We start from the raw sequence: 13,718 nt of genomic DNA on the forward strand, positions 1-13,718 counted from the left end.
TTCCCTTTAATCTCTAGATGAAGCCAAAAGCACTTTGTAAAAATGGTATTAAGCAGAGGTCAGTAGATACTATATTTCAAAAGAAACAGAGAAAAAAAACACTTTTAATAAAAGCCTTAGTAAATGCATGTATAGATTTAATACAAAAATGAATTTATTTAGGCTTTTGCCAGCATGGGTATTTAATATAAATAAATGAATTTTCTTCTGTGAATTGAAAGCCAGACAGAGTGCATTGTGGCTAGGCTTTTAAACGTAGGAGAATAAAGGACTTTGCAGGAGAGTAATGGAAATATATAGCAAATAGACTGTAAAGCAGCCCCTCTGCAAGTCTCAAACATACATTTAAAAAGAAAAAAAAAGATGCTTTATCCACAGCCCAGATGCTGATACTTTCAAAACTATTTTATCTCCATAATGCTAAAAACTTTGAAATGTAGTATCTACTATATAATTTGGTCCATTATGACCCATATGAACGCCAACACCCAATCCAGAGATTAATAGTATAAAGTTCATTTATTCAATCCAACCAGTATAGATAGCTTGATGGAAACAGTGGACAAATGGCGTAAAAAATACATATATTTATCCCAAAGCAGTCTTTAAATGCCAAAATCCTTAAATAAAAATGGAATATGCTCTCACTTCATTAACTACAGAATTCAATATTTAAACCACTTGTTTCTGGAACAAGAATTGTGTTCAAATTGTCTGGAAATCAAGTTGTTAAATATTTATATTCACAAAAAAAATATTTATATATATATAAAGATATTTTGACCTACAAAAGGCATATACAATACAATTTAAAGATCATATATACAACGTGTACACAAAAATGAAGAGATAAACCAGAATAATGCCTGACAGTCATATTTATGCCTTTAGTTCTTGGGACCCAGTGTTGCCCTATTGCAACCTCACAAATTGTACATTGACAATAAATATGTGAGCTATTCAAATTATATTACAAGATTGAACAGTCAGTCATAAAGTGCATACATGTGCACGTCTGTGTCAAAGTGTTCTTTTTTTCACCCTCTTCCAGCGGCCTTATCTGGATTTTTTTCCAGAATTCTTCTTGTCAATGATTTTAAGAGGCAAAACAATTTAGCATCAAGAACTTAAACAATATCAAGAGAAACTTTAATATAGATTATTCTAACTTTGTGACAGAAAAATCTGAGTTTTCCATTGAAATATTCTCCAGGTACACTGTACAGAGCTATTTCATTTCTTTTTTTCTTAAAGTAAGTAAATTGCAAATATAGAGACCGTTAAATTTATGTACTGAAATTCTGCTGTGGATTTTGGTGAAGTTGCAGAGCACCAAAGGAAGTTGTGTTTGATGCTGTATATATATATATATATATATATATATATATATATATATATATATATATATATATATATATATATATATATATATATATATATATATATAAAGAGAGAGAGTCATACAGCATGCTTTTAAATCCAGAGGTCTTTATGTGGGATATGAATGGCCCTTGTTGTAGTAAGGAGTATAAATATTGCCTCTTCCTGATGGCCACAGTTCTTTTTCACCAGCTGTGTAAATATAGAATTTTATCTCCATAATAGTGCATCTTTAGTTCATAAGTGGATTCTCCATTTTGCAGTAATTTTGGTGTCAGCAGTATTTCTGTAAAATAAAAAAGACAAGCCTTTTTAAAGAAACAAAACTTATTTTAGTGGTATTAAAATGAACTGTAAACTTAAAACGGTTTCCAGTTATAAATGCCGTATTACTCTGTTTTAAAGTTCATGATTCCCCCTCCCATTGGGGCATTAGCTATTTTTCTGCTATATTATAACCGCTAAAGTTGCCTCAATCAATCTCTTCTGGTTGAAGCCTTTTTTTCGCTTGTGTCATCGAGATCTACAGTCAAAGAGAAGCAATAGCAATGTTACAGATTCCTGGTCGCCTGCTCAAGCTTAACTAGTAAAATAGTGGAGACAGTATTTAGTGGCTTCTTATTAACTGTACCTTCAAATGACGCTGCCAACAAAGCTTTACCTTTAAATGGAAACGAAACAGAAGTGCAAAAGCTAGGACGGTTAGTTGAGTTGGTTAGTGAATTTTATATCATTTTTGCTTTCAAGAACCTATCCAGGAAAAGCACTTCTCCATCAACACCAAAAACTGCAGTCCCTAAGTTTTTAAATATATACAGTAAATTCTATATTTCAAAATGGGTAAATTATTCGCCTTTTCTACAGCTATTGGTAACAAAAAAAAGCAATAAATCTTTTGGTTTTGTGATGTCTTGTTCTATAATTATCTGCTTTGACAACATTGTAAGATTTCTATTACAAATACATGTAAAATATAGAACTTTCCCTTGACACATTTCTATACTTTACTTTGGCATGGGATTAATATCACATAAGCAACCACTAGTCTCATTTTGTTGTGTTGGTGACGTCAGATCACAAGCCCTGTTTCTTTGAACAAATAAATACATTTAAACAAAAAGAAATGACAAGAACCGAAAGGAATTGGTAGAACTGTGAGAGTGTAAAAAAAACATAATTTATGTAAGAACTTACCTGATAAATTCATTTCTTTCATATTAGCAAGAGTCCATGAGCTAGTGACGTATGGGATATACATTCCTACCAGGAGGGGCAAAGTTTCCCAAACCTCAAAATGCCTATAAATACACCCCTCACCACACCCACAAATCAGTTTAACGAATAGCCAAGAAGTGGGGTGATAAGAAAAAGTGCGAAAGCATAAAAAATAAGGAATTGGAATAATTGTGCTTTATACAAAAAAATCATAACCACCACAAAAAAGGGCGGGCCTCATGGACTCTTGCTAATATGAAAGAAATGAATTTATCAGGTAAGTTCTTACATAAATTATGTTTTCTTTCATGTAATTAGCAAGAGTCCATGAGCTAGTGACGTATGGGATAATGACTACCCAAGATGTGGATCTTCCACGCAAGAGTCACTAGAGAGGGAGGGATAAAATAAAGACAGCCAATTCCGCTGAAAATAATCCACACCCAAAATAAAGTTTAATATTAAAAATATAAGCAGAAGATTCAAACTGAAACAGCTGCCTGAAGTACTTTTCTACCAAAAACAGCTTCAGAAGAAGAAAACACATCAAAATGGTAGAATTTAGTAAAAGTATGCAAAGAAGACCAAGTTGCTGCTTTGCAAATCTGATCAACCGAAGCTTCATTCCTAAACGCCCAGGAAGTAGAAACTGATCTAGTAGAATGAGCTGTAATCCTCTGAGGCGGAGTTTTACCCGACTCAACATAGGCATGATGAATTAAAGATTTCAACCAAGATGCCAAAGAAATGGCAGAAGCTTTCTGGCCTTTTCTAGAACCGGAAAAGATGACAAATAGACTAGAAGTCTTTCGGAAAGTCTTAGTAGCTTCAACATAATATTTCAAAGCTCTAACAACATCCAAAGAATGCAATGATTTCTCCTTAGAATTCTTAGGATTAGGGCATAATGAAGGAACCACAATTTTTCTACTAATGTTGTTGGAATTCACAACCTTAGGTAAAAATTTAAAAGAAGTTCGCAACACCGCCTTATCCTGATGAAAAATCAGAAAAGGAGACTCACAAGAAAGAGCAGACAATTCAGAGACTCTTCTGGCAGAAGAGATGGCCAAAAGGAACAAGACTTTCCAAGAAAGTAATTTAATGTCCAATGAATGCATAGGTTCAAACGGAGGAGCTTGAAGAGCCCCCAGAACCAAATTCAAACTCCAAGGAGGAGAAATTGACTTAATGACAGGTTTTATACGAACCAAGGCTTGTACAAAACAATGAATATCAGGAAGATTAGCAATCTTTCTGTGAAAAAGAACAGAAAGAGCAGAGATTTGACCTTTCAAGGAACTTGCGGACAAACCTTTATCTAAACCATCCTGAAGAAACTGTAAAATTCTCGGAATTCTAAAAGAATGCCAGGAAAAATGATGAGAAAGACACCAAGAAATATAAGTCTTCCAGACTCTATAATATATCTCTCTAGATACAGATTTACGAGCCTGTAACATAGTATTAATCACAGAGTCAGAGAAACCTCTTTGACCAAGAATCAAGCGTTCAATCTCCATACCTTTAAATTTAAGGATTTGAGATCCTGATGGAAAAAAGGACCTTGCGACAGAAGGTCTGGTCTTAACGGAAGAGTCCACGGTTGGCAAGAGGCCATCCGGACAAGATCCGCATACCAAAACCTGTGAGGCCATGCTGGAGCTACCAGCAGAACAAACGAGCATTCCTTCAGAATCTTGGAGATTACTCTTGGAAGAAGAACTAGAGGCGGAAAGATATAGGCAGGATGATACTTCCAAGGAAGTGATAATGCATCCACTGCCTCCGCCTGAGGATCCCGGGATCTGGACAGATAACTGGGAAGTTTCTTGTTTAGATGAGAAGCCATCAGATCTATTTCTGGAAGTTCCCACATTTGAACAATCTGAAGAAATACCTCTGGGTGAAGAGACCATTCGCCCGGATGCAACGTTTGGCGACTGAGATAATCCGCTTCCCAATTGTCTATACCTGGAATATGAACCGCAGAGATTAGACAGGAGCTGGATTCCGCCCAAACCAGAATTCGAGATACTTCTTTCAAAGCCAGAGGACTGTGAGTCCCTCCTTGATGATTGATGTATGCCACAGTTGTGACATTGTCTGTCTGAAAACAAATGAACGATTCTCTCTTCAGAAGAGGCCAAGACTGAAGAGTTCTGAAAATTGCACAGAGTTCCAAAATATTGATCGTAATCTCACCTCCTGAGATTCCCAAACCCCTTGTGCCGTCAGAGACCCCCACACAGCTCCCCAACCTGTAAGACTTGCATCTGTTGAAATTACAGTCCAGGTCGGAAGAACAAAAGAAGCCCCCTGAACTAAACGATGGTGATCTGTCCACCACGTCAGAGAGTGTCGTACAATCGGTTTTAAAGATATTAATTGAGATATCTTTGTGTAATCCCTGCACCATTGGTTCAGCATACAGAGCTGAAGAGGTCGCATGTGAAAACGAGCAAATGGGATCGCGTCCGATGCAGCAGTCATAAGACCTAGAATTTCCATGCACAAGGCTACCGAAGGGAATGATTGTGACTGAAGGTTTCGACAAGCTGAAATCAATTTTAGACGTCTCTTGTCTGTCAAAGACAGAGTCATGGACACTGAATCTATCTGGAAACCCAAAAAGGTTACCCTTGTCTGAGGAATCAATGAACTTTTTAGTGAATTGATCCTCCAACCATGATCTTGAAGAAACAACAAAAGTCGATTCGTATGAAATTCTGCTAAATGTGAAGACTGAGCAAGTACCAAGATATCGTCCAAATAAGGAAATACCACAATACCCTGTTCTCTGATTACAGACAGAAGGGCACCGAGAACCTTTGTAAAAATTCTTGGAGCTGTTGCTAGGCCAAACGGCAGAGCCACAAACTGGTAATGCTTGTCCAGGAAAGAGAATCTCAGAAACTGATAGTGAGCTGGATGAATCGGAATATGCAGATATGCATCCTGTAAATCTATTGTAGCCATATAATGCCCTTGCTGAACAAAAGGCAGGATAGTCCTTACAGTTACCATTTTGAATGTTGGTATCCTTACATAACGATTCAATATTTTTAGATCCAGAACTGGTCTGAAGGAATTCTCCTTCTTTGGTACAATGAAGAGATTCGAATAAAACCCCAGCCCTTGTTCCAGAACTGGAACTGGCATAATTACTCCAGCCAACTCCAGATCTGAAACACATTTCAGAAATGCTTGAGCTTTCGCTGGGTTTACTGGGACACGGGAAAGAAAAAATCTCTTTGCAGGAGGTCTTATCTTGAAACCAATTCTGTACCCTTCTGAAATAATGTTCTGAATCCAAAGATTGTGAACAGAATTGATCCAAATTTCTTTGAAAAAACGTAATCTGCCCCCTACCAGCTGAGCTGGAATGAGGGCCGCACCTTCATGTGGACTTAGAAGCTGGCTTTGCTTTTCTAGAAGGCTTGGATTTATTCCAGACTGGAGATGGTTTCCAAACTGAAACTGCTCCTGAGGATGAAGGATCAGGCTTTTGTTCTTTGTTGAAACGAAAGGAACGAAAACGATTATTAGCCCTGTTTTTACCCTTAGATTTTTTATCCTGTGGTAAAAAAGTTCCTTTCCCACCAGTAACAGTTGAGATAATAGAATCCAACTGAGAACCAAATAATTTATTACCCTGGAAAGAAAGGGAAAGTAGAGTCGATTTAGAAGACATATCAGCATTCCAAGTTTTAAGCCATAAAGCTCTTCTAGCTTAAATAGCTAGAGACATAAACCTGACATCAACTCTGATAATATCAAAAATGGCATCACAGATAAAATTATTAGCATGTTGAAGAAGAATAATAATGTTATGAGAATCATGTTACTTGTTACTGCTAAAGTTTCCAACCAAAAAGTTGAAGCTGCAGCAACATCCGCCAAAGATATAGCAGGTCTAAGAAGATTACCTGAACACAAATAAGCTTTTCTTAGAAAGGATTCAATTTTCCTATCTAAAGGATCCTTAAAGGAAGTACCATCTGCCGTAGGAATAGTAGTACGTTTAGCAAGGGTAGAGATAGCCCCATCAACTTTAGGGATTTTGTCCCAAAACTCTAATCTGTCAGACGGCACAGGATATAATTGCTTAAAACGTTTAGAAGGAGTAAATGAATTACCCAAATTATTCCATTCCCTGGAAATTACTTCAGAAATAGCACCAGGAACAGGAAAAACTTCTGGAATAACTACAGGAGATTTAAAAACCTTATTTAAACGTTTAGATTTAGTATCAAGAGGACCAGAATCCTCAATTTCTAATGCAATTAGGACTTCTTTAAGTAAAGAACGAATAAATTCCATTTTAAATAAATATGAAGATTTATCAGCATCAACCTCTGAAACAGAATCCTCTGAACCAGAAGAATCATTAGAATCAGAATGATGATGTTCATTTAAAAATTCATCTGGATTAAGAGAAGTTTTAAAAAACTTTTTATGTTTACTAGAAGGAGGAATAACAGACATAGCCTTCTTAATGGATTCAGAAACAAAATCTCTTATGTTATCAGGAACACTCTGAGTATTAGATGTTGATGGAACTGCAACAGGTAATGGTATTTTACTAAAGGAAATATTTTCTGCATTAACAAGTTTGTCATGACATTTAATACAAACAACAGCTGGAGGAACAGCTACCAAAAGTTTACAGCAGATACACTTAGCTTTGGTAGTTCCAGCACCAGGCAGCGATTTTCCTGAAGTATCTTCTGACTCAGATGCAACATGAGAGATCTTGCAATATGTAAGAGAAAAAACAACATATAAAGCAAAATTGATCAAATTCCTTAAATGACAGTTTCAGGAATGGGAAAAAATGCCAAAGAACAAGCTTCTAGCAACCAGAAGCAATGAAAAATGAGACTTAAATAATGTGGAGACAAAAGCGACGCCCATATTTTTTTATTTTTAGCGCCAAATAAGACGCCCACATTATTTGGCGCCTAAATGCTTTTGGCGCCAAAAATGACGCCACATCCGGAACGCCAACATTTTTGTCGCAAAAGAACGTCAAAAAATGACGCAACTTCCGGCGACACGTATGACGCCGGAAACAGAAAAGTTTTTTTGCGCCAAAAAAGTCTGCGCCAAGAATGACGCAATAAAATGAAGCATTTTCAGCCCCCGCGAGCCTAACAGCCCACAGGGAAAAAGTCAAATTTTTTAAGGTAAGAAAAAATGATTGAAATGCATTATCCCAAATATGAAACTGACTGTCTGAAAATAAGGAATGTTGAACATCCTGAGTCAAGGCAAATAAATGTTTGAATACATATATTTAGAACTTTATAAAAAAGCGCCCAACCATAGCTTAGAGTGTCACAGAAAATAAGACTTACTTACCCCAGGACACTCGTCTACATATTGTTGAAAGCCAAACCAGTACTGAAACAAAAATCAGCAGAGGTAATGGTATATATCGTCGATCTGAAAAGGGAGGTAAGAGATGAATCTCTACGACCGATAACAGAGAACCTATGAAATAGACCCCGTAGAAGGAGATCATTGCATTCAAATAGGCAATACTCTCCTCACATCCCTCTGACATTCACTGCACGCTGAGAGGAAAACCGGGCTCCAACCTGCTGCGGAGCACATATCAACGTAGAATCTAGCACAAACTTACTTCACCACCTCCATAGGAGGCAAAGTTTGTAAAACTGATTTGTGGGTGTGGTGAGGGGTGTATTTATAGGCATTTTGAGGTTTGGGAAACTTTGCCCCTCCTGGTAGGAATGTATATCCCATACGTCACTAGCTCATGGACTCTTGCTAATTACATGAAAGAAAAGATGATTTATACATTTATTTTTATGGTTAAATATTTTAGACCTAACTCCTTTTTACACAATGGTACAAGGTGACAAAAATAATAAATTTTATCTTCTAATTTAAAACTATTCATTGTTATTGAACAATACAGATGGGTGTTTTTGAAGGTGAAATGATGCTAAATGTGGGACCATTTAGGAAATCACGACTATGAGGGACACCAATAAAATGCCAAACATATTCTCTATACATATATTATTATTTATTCAAACTAAAGTTACTCCTTAAAAATAAAAGTTATTATTTGTGTGGGAACCTTAAAAAAAAAAAAAAAAAAAAAAAAAAAAAAAGGTATGGTATAAATTGACTGAGTGTTAAACAACTAAAAAACATAATTTATGTAAGAACTTACCTGATAAATTCATTTCTTTCATATTGGCAAGAGTCCATGAGCTAGTGACATATGGGATATACAATCCTACCAGGAGGGGCAAAGTTTCCCAAACCTCAAAATGCCTATAAATACACCCCTCACCACACCCACAATTCAGTTTAACGAATAGCCAAGCAGTGGGGTGATAAAGAAAGGAGTAGAAAGCATCAACAAAGGAAATTTGGAAATAATTGTGCTTTATACAAAAAATCATAACCACCATAAAAAGGGTGGGCCTCATGGACTCTTGCCAATATGAAAGAAAATCAGGTAAGTTCTTACATAAATTATGTTTTCTTTCATGTAATTGGCAAGAGTCCATGAGCTAGTGACATATGGGATATCAATACCCAAGATGTGGAGTCTTCCACTCAAGAGTCACTAGAGAGGGAGGGAATAAAATAAAAACAGCCATATTACGCTGAAAAAATAATCCACAACCCAAAAAATAAGTTATTTTCACTTTGAAAAGAAAAAACTTAAATCAAAAGCAGAAGAATCAAACTGAAACAGCTGCCTGAAGAACTTTTCTACCAAAAACTGCTTCCGAAGAAGCAAATACATCAAAATGGTAGAATTTAGTAAATGTATGCAAAAAGGACCAAGTGGCTGCTTTGCAAATTTGATCGACTGAAGCTTCATTCTTAAAAGCCCATGAAGTAGAGACTGATCTAGTAGAATGAGCTGTAATTCTCTGAGGCGGGGTTTGACCCGACTCCAAATAAGCTTGATGAATCAAAAGTTTCAACCAAGAAGCCAAGGAAACAGCAGAAGCTTTCTGACCTTTCCTAGGACCAGAAAATAAAACAAATAGACTGGAAGTATCCTGAAATTTTTAGTAGCTTCCACATAATATTTCAAAGCTCTTACCACATCCAAAGAATGTAAGGATCTCTCCAAAGAATTTTTAGGATTAGGACATAAAGAAGGGACAACAATTTCTCTACTAATGTTGTTAGAATTCACAACCTTAGGTAAAAATTGAAAAGAAGTCCGCAAAACTGCCTTATCCTGATGAAAAATCAGAAAAGGAGACTCACAAGAAAGAGCAGATAGCTCAGAAACTCTTCTAGCAGAAGAGATAGCCAAAAGGAACAACACTTTCCAGGAAAGTAGTTTAATGTCCAAAGAATGCATAGGTTCAAATGGAGGAGCCTGTAAAGCCCTCAGAACCAAATTAAGACTCCAAGGAGGAGAAATTGACTTAATGACAGGCTTAATACGAACTAAAGCCTGTACAAAACAGTGTATATCAGGAAGTATAGCAATTTTTCTGTGAAATAAAACATAAAGAGCAGAGATTTGTCCTTTCAAGGAACTTGCAGACAAACCCTTATCCAGACCATCCTGAAGAAACTGCAAAATTCTAGGAATTCTAAAAGAATGCCAGGAGAATTTATGAGAACACCATGAAATGTAAGCCTTCCAAACTCTATAATAAATCTTCCTAGAGACAGATTTACGAGCTTGTAACATAGAGGTTTCTCTGATTCAGCGATTAATACTATGACTTAGAACTAAGCGTTCAATTTCAATACCTTCAAATTTAATGATTTGAGATCCTGATGGAAAAACGGACCTTGAGATAGTAGGTCCGGCCGTAATGGAAGTGGCCAAGGCGGGCAACTGGACATCCGAACCAGATCCGCATACCAAAACCTGTGTGGCCATGCTGGAGCCACCAGCAACACAAAAGACTGTTCCATGATGATTTTGGAAATCACTCTTGGAAGAAGAACTAGAGGCGGGAAGATGTAAGCAGGTTGATAACACCAAGGAAGTGTCAGCACATCCACTGCTTCCGCCAGAACATCCCTGGACCTGGACAGGTATCTGGGAAGTTTCTTGTTTAGATGAGAGGCCATGAGATCTATCTCTGGAAGCCCCCACATCTGAACAATCTGAGAAAACACATCTGGATGGAGAGACCACTCCCCTGGATGTAAAGTCTGGCGGTTGAGATAATCCGCCTCCCAATTGTCTACACCTGGGATATGTACCGCAGAGATTAGACAGGAGCTGGATTCCGCCCAAGCAAATATCCGAGATACTTCTTTCATAGCTTGGGGACTGTGAGTCCCACCCTGATGATTGACATAAGCCACAGTTGTGATATTGTCTGTCTGAAAACAAATGAACGGTTCTCTCTTTAGTAGAGGCCAGAACTGAAGAGCCCTGAGAATTGCACGGAGTTCTAAAATTTTTATTGGTAATCTCGCCTCTTGAGATTTCTAAACCCTTGTGCTGTCAGAGACCCCCAAACAGCTCCCCAACCTGAAAGACTCGCATCTGTTGGGCGAACAAAAAAGCCCCTTGAACCAAACGATGGTGATCTATCCACCATGTCAGAGAGTGTCGTACATTGGGATTCAAGGATATTAATTGTGATATCTTTGTATAATCCCTGCACCATTGATTCAGCATACAAAGCTGTAGAGGTCTCATGTGAAAACGAGCAAAGGGGATTGCGTCCGATGCTGCAGTCATGAGACCTAAAACTTCCATGCACATAGCCACTGAAGGGAATGACTGAGACTGAAGACGCCGGCAGGCTGCAACCAATTTTAAACGTCTCTTGTCTGTTAGAGACAGAGTCATGGACACTGAATCTATCTGGAAACCTAAAAAGGTGACCCTTGTCTGAGGAATCAAGAAACTTTTTGTTAAATTGATCCTCCAACCATGTTTCCGAAGAAACAACACTAGTTGATTCGTGTGAGATTCTGCAGTATGTAAAGACTGAGCTAGTACCAAGATATCGTCCAAATAAGGAAACACCACAATACCCTGTTCTCTGATTACAGATAGTAGGGCACCCAGAACCTTTGAAAAGATTCTTGGAGCTGTTGCTAGGCCAAATGGAAGAGCAACAAATTGGTAATGCTTGTCTAGAAAAGAGAATCTCAGAAACTGATAGTGTTCTGGATGAATCGGAATATGAAGGTATGCATCCTGCAAGTCTATTGTGGACATATAATGTCCTTGCTGAACAAAAGGCAGAATAGTCCTTATAGTCACCATCTTGAAAGTTGGTACTCTTACATAACGATTCAAAATTTTCAAATCCAGAACTGGTCTGAACAAATTTTCTTTCTTTGGTACAATGAATAGGTTTGAATAAAACCCCAAACCTTGTTCCTGAAGAGGAACTGGCATGATTACCCCTGAAGACTCCATATCTGAAACACACTTAAGAAAAGCCTGAGCTTTTACTGGATTTACAGGAATGTGTGAGAGAAAAAATCTTCTCACAGGAGGTCTTACTTTGAATTCTATTCGATACCCTTGAGAGACAATGCTTTGAATCCAATGATTTTGGACAGATTTTATCCAAAAATCCTTGAAAAACCTTAATCTGCCCCCTACCAGCTGAGCTGGAATGAGGGCCGCACCTTCATGCGGATTTAGGGGCAGACTTTGGTTTCCTAAATGGCTTGGATTTATTCCAATTTGAGGAAGGCTTCCAACTGGAAGCAGATTCCTTGGGAGGAGGATTGAGTTTTTGTTCCTTATTCTGACGAAATGAACGAAAACGGTAAGAAGCCTTAGATTTACCCTTAGGTTTTTTTATCCTGAGGCAAAAAAACTCCTTTTCCTCCAGTGATAGTTGAAATAATAGAATCCAACTGAGAACCAAATAAATTATTACCTTGGAAAGAAAGAGATAGTAATCTAGATTTAGATGTCATATCAGCATTCCAAGATTTAAGCCACAAAGCTCTTCTAGCTAATACAGCTAAAGACATGGATCTAACATCAATTTTGATAATATCAAAAATGGCATCACAAATAAAATGATTAGCATGTTGCAGTAAGCGAACAATGCTAGATATGTCAGAATCCAATTCATGTTGCGCTAAATTTTCCAACCAGAAAGTTGATGCGGCCGCAACATCACCCAAAGAAATAGCAGGTCTGAGAAGATGATCTGAATATAAATAGGCGTTCCTTAGATAAGATTCAAGCTTCCTATCTAAAGGATCCTTAAAGGAAGTGCTATCTTCCATAGGAATAGTGGTACGTTTAGCAAGAGTAGAAATCAACTTTGGGGATCTTTTCCCAAAACTCTATAGATTTTGCTGGTAAAGGATACAATCTCTTAAACCTTGAAGAAGGAACAAAGGAAGTACCTGGCTTATTCCATTCCCTAGAAATCATATCAGAAATAGCCTCAGGAATGGGAAAAACACCTGGGGAAACCACAGGAGGTTTAAAAACAGCATTTAAACGTTTATTAGACTGAACGTCAATAGGACTGGTTACCTCAATATCCAAAGTAATAAACACTTCTTTTAATAAAGAATGCATATACTCTATTTTAAATAAATAAGTAGATTTGTCAGTGTCAATATCTGAGGAAGGATCTTCTGTTTCAGATAGATCCTCATCAGAAGAGGATGAATTATGTTGTTGGTGATTTGAAATTTCATCAGCTAAATGAGAAGTTTTAAAAGACCTTTTACGTTTATTAGAAGGTGGAAATGCAGACAAAGCCTTCATAATAGATTCAGAAACAAATGCTTTGAAATTTACAGGTATATCATGCACATTAGAAGTTGAAGGAACTGCAACTGGCAATGTACTATTACTGATAGAAACACTATCTGCATGTAAAAGTTTATCATGACAACTATTATAAATGACATTCGGTGGAATAATTTCTACAATTTTGCAACAAATGCACTTAGCTTTGGTAGAACCGATGTCAGGCAGGAATGTTCCAGCAGAAACTTCAGAGACAGGATCAGATTGGGACATCTTGCTCAATGTAAGAGAAAAAACAACATATAAAGCAATATTATCTATTTCCTTAAATGACAGTTTCAGGAATGGGAAAAAATGCAAAAGCATAGGCCTCTTGATAGAAGAAAGCAGGAGGCAAACATGAATGGGGTAT

General features: G+C 37.2%; 1 protein-coding gene across 1 annotated transcript in view; it reads right to left on the bottom strand.

The window, feature by feature from the left end:
* Positions 1-1,432: 1,432 nt before the first annotated feature.
* Positions 1,433-13,718, bottom strand: part of NCOA3 (nuclear receptor coactivator 3) — a 656,351-nt gene continuing 644,065 nt past the window's right edge. Inside the window, exon 15 of the mRNA XM_053716954.1 lies at positions 1,433-1,666. Within this exon, the coding sequence (XP_053572929.1) occupies positions 1,655-1,666 (12 nt within the window). The 3' untranslated portion in view covers positions 1,433-1,654. The remainder of the gene's footprint in view (positions 1,667-13,718) is intronic.

The sequence above is a fragment of the Bombina bombina genome, chromosome 1 (assembly GCF_027579735.1).
Source record: "Bombina bombina isolate aBomBom1 chromosome 1, aBomBom1.pri, whole genome shotgun sequence".
Classification (NCBI taxonomy): domain Eukaryota; kingdom Metazoa; phylum Chordata; class Amphibia; order Anura; family Bombinatoridae; genus Bombina; species Bombina bombina.